The sequence below is a fragment of the Polypterus senegalus genome, chromosome 3, assembly GCF_016835505.1.
Source record: "Polypterus senegalus isolate Bchr_013 chromosome 3, ASM1683550v1, whole genome shotgun sequence".
In the NCBI taxonomy this organism is placed as follows: Eukaryota; Metazoa; Chordata; class Cladistia; order Polypteriformes; family Polypteridae; genus Polypterus; species Polypterus senegalus.
The window spans coordinates 273,103,875-273,111,528 of NC_053156.1; the positions used below are offsets into that span (position 1 = coordinate 273,103,875).

Below are 7,654 nucleotides of genomic sequence, written 5' to 3' on the forward strand. Positions count from 1 at the left end.
GAACGAAGGAATAATACGGCTGTACTATGTGATTTTGTATGATGGTGCAGGTCGGCTCCATGCTCCCTCTTCCTCTTTGGCAACCTCTTGAACCCGCCACCGCTGATAACGTTTTGGATGGATGAGCTTGGCAAATAAGGACACCACACAAAGCAAGGGGAAGGTGCAAAGTGTTCAGTGCTTTTATTAAAAACAATCCAACAAAACAAGTGTCCATAAAATGCAGTGCTTCAAAAGAACTAAATAAATAAATAATCTATTAAAATAAAAATGAGGTGAAGGTTAAAATTCAAATAAATAAATCCATTAAAACAATGAGATTAAAAGTCAGAGACAGACTATAAAAATAGCAAGCCCCAATGTTTCCTTTTAAAAGCTGGCACCTCATACACTTATCCCATTTGGACCTTGCTGTGTAAAGAGACACATGGTGACAGGTGCGGTCAGCTTTTTTAACTGGACTCCTTTCCGTGCCACCCTTCCTTCGGCATCTGCAGAGAAACCTGACGAGCCCCACACGTCTCTCCTGCCACTTACCTTTGGCCCTTGCAGTGAGACGCCGTCACTCAGGCCACTCCTACTCCCCAAGAAAGTGCTTAGTAGGATCACCTCTCCTATCACTGCCTCTGGTTACCAAGGCCCTGAGGCTCACCCCCGACCACCTACCTCACTTTATAAGCTTGGGCGCTCTCTCTCTCCATCTCTGTCTCTCTGTCTTCCATTTCCCTTTCAACCTCCTCCTTCTTCTTCTTCTTCTCTCAGTCACTGGCCAGTCTGTTTTCCTCCGATCTGCATTTTTTTTTCTCTCTCCTTTTTTCTCTGTCACACTCACACTTCCCTTTTTAAAGTGGCACAGCTGCAGCAATCAGCAGCTGCCAGCACCAATTAGGGTCGCGGATGATCCTACACTCTGTGCACCTGCCGTGCTCCCAGGACCCGTTCCTCACACACAAAGAGACAAGTGCTGGGATTATTTATTTAAAAGCAGGGCAATCAGCTGTGGACCTCACTTTACCACATATTGCCCACAAATAAAATGAATTGGTTAAAAAATAAATACTGCATCTGTTTACCTGTTTTTAGTCAGTCAGTCATTTTCCAACCTACTATATCCTAACACAGGGTCACGGGGTCTGCTGGAGCCAATCCCAGCCAGCACAGGGTGCAAGGCAGAAACAAATCCCTGGGCAGGGCGCCAGCCCACCGCAGGGCACACACATACACACGTCAAGCACAAACTAGGGACAATTTAGGATTGCCAATGCACCTAACCTGCATGTCTTTTACATTGTGCTAATTACATTCAAACAAAGTTGTAATGCTGTCTGATTTGGATGATCATTTGGTGGGTCAGGGTCAGGATCCACATATGGCATCTCTTCAGGTACGGGCAAGCCACGATTGTGTGCCACATTATGCAGCATGCTGCATGCCTGCACAATGCAACACACTTTCTGTGGACTACAGAGCAGCACATTAATAGAGTGGAAAAGCTTTCTATTTACATAAGTGACACCTTTTATTGGCTAACTAAAAATATTACAATATGCAAGCTTTCGAGGCAACTCAGGCCCCATCTTTAGGCAAGATGTAATACAGATACTGGTATTATATATTACTGTATATATATACTGTGTTTATATACACACTAGGACAAATAACAACATTGGAAACCTTTAAGTGAGACTTCTTAAATGTAAAAAATGAATAGACCTCTTCAGGCTAAGATTCATTTAGCAAGAGAGAAGAACAATGTATAGTCAAGATCTTTTGATAAGATAACTGTCCAGCAAAGTCTTCTGAAGTTTCTGCTGAGTTTTTCAATACAAGGTGTCATTTTGCTTGACTTCACTACGTTCATAATGGCTAACATGGTACAACACCATAATACTATTTACATAAAGAAATTCATCCTATGAAGTTGCCTTTATAGTACACTGTCTGCACCGAGTGTCACTAAAGATAGCTTCTCCGCTCTTTACTTGTCTTTTTGAGGCGATTCGTTATCCTTAAAAGGACTGCTTCCATTTTGTCACACTAGCTGGAAAAAGCATCTGTGACTGTGTGATGTTGCCATTTTTATTAACTCTTCTGCTATAGATGATGTAATGCTAGCTCATTCTTATGGTGATTCATCCCTGTCTGATGTAACTTGTCCGACGTCGTTGCAATAGCAATGTGCGTGCAGTTGACCTCTCTGATTACATTTGGAAAGTTGCGCTTTAATGTTTGCCAGTTCAACCACAGTGTAAGTAAGTTTATATATCTAGATGACAAGCGGATAATACCATCCTATACAGATGGTATGGCATGTCTCACAGATGTTTGTGAAATATATCCAAATGGTCAGCAAGTTCACGTTGAAAAGCTGCTGTGGCTAAAAACCTGAGGGTGGACATAACTTGCAAAGGAACAGGTAGAGCACAAATCCTTAGAGTCTGCCTTTGTAAAGCCAGTGCTAGTTCAGCACACAACGCCAAGAGGATGGCTCCTGGAAAGCAAAATCGACTTAGAAGCCAGTCATCATCATCATCTATTGAATGCACACTCATTTCTAATTCTTCCATTTCCAATGTCTTCAAACAACACTAAAGCAGCCATAGTCATAGCCATAGCCATACTTTAACATGGCTTTTCTATAACTTCATTTTAATCTTAATTTAACTTAATCCTGATACTCTCTATGTTCAATTTCCTCATAATAACTATTCATGGTGGCTCTAAAATCCGTACTGACCCCTACTCTCTCTTCTGTTTCTTTTTCCGGCCTGCGCCACCACCACCTACTCAAAGCTTCATGATGCTCCAACAATGATGGACGGATTAAAAGGCAGAAGTCTACGTGACCATCATCATCATCAAGCCCTTCCGTGAGAACCTAAAATCCAAAGAGGACTGTTTCATTTATATTAGGTAGAATGCCCAGAAGGGACCGGGCGGTCTCATGGTCTGGAATCCTTACAGATTTTATTTTTTCTCCAGCCATCTGGAGTTTTTTTGCTTTTTTTGTCCCCCCTGGCCATTGAACCTTACTCTTATTCGATGTTAATTAATGTTGATTTATTTTGTTTTATAATTGTGTCTTTCATTTTTCTATTCTTTAATATGTAAAGCACTTTGAGCTACTGTTTGTATGAAAATGTGCTATATAAATAAATGTTGTTGTTGTTGTTATAGTAGTTGGAATAGTTTGGCCATTTGGTGCACCATTATATTGTTACAGAATGATTAAAATCAAGTGAATTAAATTTGTAAATGATATGAAATTAATTTCAGTGTATTTGATTAATCCCACATCATGGATGTGAATATTTAAAAGAAAGGGACCTTACACAGGAAAAGTAGCGCTGCTTGACCCTGGGTGTGCCAGTTTGCAAAATTGAACAGAAATGTGTGTACGCACGGTGTGAGGCTGCCATGAAAATGTGCGCGGCTTTATGTCAAATTTAGTTTTTATACACCTCAGAGTGAGTGTGGAAATGGGCATATGCAACATTTTTGAGCATATGCACCATTTATACCTTGGTCATTTTGTTAAGAAAGGGTAAACAAGGTTGTTTTTTTTGCTGTAGTACTTGTAGTAGCAGCAGAGTACAGTGAAATTCTTGTACTGACCAGCATGCAATGTGTCACCGCTCTAATGTACCATGTTAAACAGGAATGCGTTCATATTTACATTTTAATATTTATTGATTGAAATTTGATTAGTGATCTATTTCTTTAAGTAAATGCAGTACATAAATTGATATAGAAGTGATCAGATAAGGAGCAAAGACCCAGTGCTTAATAGTTACCAACTCTGAAATAACCCTTTTTCAAACCAAATCATCCATTTAAAAACACTTAATCCAATTCAGTGTCACAGGTAGCTGGAGCCTACCCTGAAAAGGGTCCTTTTTTTGAAAGGAAATAAAGAAAGTGCTGAGGATTACAGAGAAGTGTGTCTCAATCTTCAATAAGATATGAGCAAAACTTTGTGACCATACCCTATAACATAGGCACATAGGACATGCCCCTTAGTAGCACACGGTGTCATAGTAACCAGTTTTGCAATGTAATTATTGATGACATCACTAAAAAATTTAAATTCTATATGTAAAAAAACAATTACTATAAAACAGACAAAACATATTGATTATATGGTGGCTCAGTGATCTCTTGAGTCAGTTAGTTCACATGATTTAAATGTGAAGAAAAGTCTTTATGGGCTCATTGTATGGCTGCAGTTTAGCCTTCACCTATACAGGGATTAATGTTTTTTGAATTTCTCCCTGTCCATTTTGGGGACAATATTTAGAAAGGTTTAAATGTTGACTCATCTTGACTTAGGAAAATGATGAAGTAAAAAATAGAATTCAGTGTGTTTGTTTTCAACATTCACAAGTTCCTGTCTTTGAAAATTTGTTCTGTCTATTTAGGCATCTTGGTTGTCTAATATTTCAATTTTAAATTTAAATTTGTTTCACTGCAGGATGTCTGTTAATTTGTCAATTAATGATGGCAAGGAAGGAAACAAAAAAATGTAGCTGTTACATTGATTATCACAGTTGCAGAAACCTATGAACAGAAAAGAGGAGCAGAGACTGGTGGAATAAGATGTGGGTGGTTTGGAACAATGCTTTGATAATCACAGAATGTTGAGGTAGCCATTTCATTATCTAATACAACACTTGTATCTTTTTAGTGTATCTTTATTTTATTGACATACAGACCTTTTAAACATAAAATGTTAATGTTTATTTATTAAGAAGTCTGACATTTAGGTGTTACTGCAGTTGTCATGTCTGTTTATCTGTCTGTCTTTCAGCATGAAACAACTCTGCTCTCAGTAGACTCATTAGGTTGAAATTTGACACTCAAATTCTTCAAGAAAATATGTTGTGAAACTTTAGTTTTTATTAAGATATCTTAAATAAAATGTTCTGTACAATGTTTTAAAATCTTCCAATGAAAAGTACTTATGAATTCTCAAACTCATTCATCTTAAAAAAGAGGAATATTCTGTGTGACTTTATTTATAGGTTAGTTTACTGTTTCAAGTTCACCTTGAGAGGGGTTACTTCAGCTTGTATATTTTTTTTATATTTTCTTATTTTACTTGTAAAACAACTCGTGCTTGATATGCCAATAGAATATTTTCCGGTGGCTGCACTGCTGCACATGTGAAGCTCTGTCACAGCAGCTCACTTCTCCTGCTCCTCGAATTCATTGTTGGTAAGTGACTTAATATTCATTAATGCAAAAGAAAAAAATGTAATCAACTTAAATTATGTAGAAATGAATGAAACAGGAAAGATATTCCCTTACCGTGGCTTGGTGACACTTTATGAATACTGTGAATGAGTGTGTACTCAAAATGTATATTATATGATGGACGTTCAAAAGGTTTCCACACTTTTTTTCTATTTATTAAGAATTTCAAAATCAAATTACATGCACTTTTCTACATATTTATATATATTCCCAGCATTGTACCAACTTTTTAATGCCCATTTACTATTCCTCCCACCTTCACCATTTCCAACGAAAATATAAAAGTGCAAAAACTTTTTGAACGTCTCTCATACTAAAACAGCTTCACAGCTACATTGTGTACAGGTTATAATGATTTAATATTTCTCTACTACTATTACGTTATTGGGAATGTGCCACAATAATGTGCTATCCATTATGGTCAGATGTAGACAACAATTTTAGTTGGAGTGTTCAACAAACGTTTAAGTCTTGGTTGGAAACTTTCTTGAAAAATGTAATGTTGAAGACATTTGAACTACAATTAGACATATATAAACACTCCACAACCAACAGCAATAGCATATTAGTCAGTGCAATATCTTCACCATTTCAACTGAAATTCGCTGTCTATGAAAACTGTTCAAGCACCTCAAGTCTATTTGGGTTCCATTTTTAACTATACAATTATTATCATTGTTATTTCTTAATATAACAGATTGTTTCAAAAATATTTGATGCAAAAAACTGCAATAACTACCTCCATGATGCAATGAGTAGAATGTCTGAAAATGTTCCAACTTCTGAAACAGTCCACTAAGTCTCTGAATGCACCTGAATCTTATGTCATATGGATATTTTCTTACTTGTTACATCATTGTTTTGCTTGAATACCCGTAGATGTGTTTGAAAAGCTAAGATCAAACCTGACCTATTTTTAGACATCAGCTGTGGTAATGTTTGTCATTTGGCCTAATCTATCCTGTTTGCCAACCTTCATCCTAACTTTGACCTTTGGGTTGGTGATAATGACTACGACTGGGCATACTGTAGTGTACAGAGTAGCAAAGAAGACTCGAATATCTGATAAAAGAAGTGATACTCTGAGAACTGTCAGAGAGTATAGATAGATGATGTTATCGACTCCAAAGAACAGACAGTATAGTGTGACCAAGGTGACTACAGCTCGTGACGCCTTAACCTCTGCTCTCGCTCCAGTCTGGCTGCTCTCTGAACTCCTCAGACTCTTCACTCTCTTGCTATGCTTGTAGAGTAGAACAAGGATGTAGCCACTCATGATTGCCATTAGCACTATAAATAGAAGGTCACTGAAAAAATTTACTAGACCTCCAGACATGAATCCTATGTAGTCGGGATACTTAATGAAACAGAATTGCAGGTTGAAAGTGTAAGGCGGAACAGTGTTATTGGGGAAGGAGGCTACAGCACTCAGAGGAGCATTGGAATTGGAAATACAATATATAACATAAAGGACAACAATGATATGTATAAGGTACTGTGGGATTTTGGGCTTCAAAGGGGCAAGTCTAGATGTGGCTGGACAGACCAGCACTGCCTGGTAGGTGCTCAACAGACAGGTGAGACTTATAGAGAGGCCTCGGAAGATACGGAAGGAGAAGATAGTCAGCTTACATCCAACATCATCAAACATGTTCTTATAGCCAAATGCTGCCATCGTCTGCGGGATGCTGCGCATCAGTGCCACCATCAGATTGGCAAAAGCTAAGTGGCATAAAATGATATCAGCTGTCATAAGTTTCCCTTCTTTGACAAAGGTCCGAAGGAAAGCATAGCACACAAAGATGTTGGCTGGAATGCTAATAGTTGTAAGGATTAGGAAGGCTGCTGCTTTGAAGACTTGTCTGGTGTCAGTTGTGTCCATGATGACCTCTGCAAGAAAGAAAAAATATTTAACATTAATTCTTTACATTTATATTGTGCTTTTTTCACTACTCAAAGCGCTCTCCATGCAGGGAGGACTTGGGACACAAACACATTACAGGCAGAAAAGCGTTACCACTGCGCTTCCCAACATAAATGAATCCAGTTGTTGGGACAGAAGAAGCTGGAGTCTATCCCAGGGGTATCAGGTACACATGTAATTGCACACCAAATATTCATCATGTGTTGACAGTCAACATAACATACACTTGTCTAGAATATAGAAAGAAAATCAAAATGTTCATGAAAATCACAGCATCTGAAGGAAAAAGGCGCAAACTCCACACAGAAGTGGCCATGTGAAAATGTTAATCCAGTCTTTAGAATTCGTTGGTAACACTATGTATGTGCTACTCAATGTTTAGTTTAGTATTTACAATGTAGTCTGACTCCTGCAAAGGAATAGGGATGTAGTACTGAGCATTATTGCCTCATGGACCTTGGATTCCAGTTTCACATT

At 38.0% G+C, this 7,654-nt stretch overlaps 1 protein-coding gene across 1 annotated transcript; it reads right to left on the reverse strand.

Moving 5' to 3' along the window:
• Window positions 1–6,169: 6,169 nt before the first annotated feature.
• Window positions 6,170–7,135, reverse strand: LOC120526679 (olfactory receptor class A-like protein 1). Its single transcript, XM_039749835.1, has one exon. The coding sequence runs from the start codon at window positions 7,133–7,135 to the stop codon at window positions 6,170–6,172; it is 966 nt and encodes a 321-aa protein (XP_039605769.1).
• Window positions 7,136–7,654: the final 519 nt, after the last annotated feature.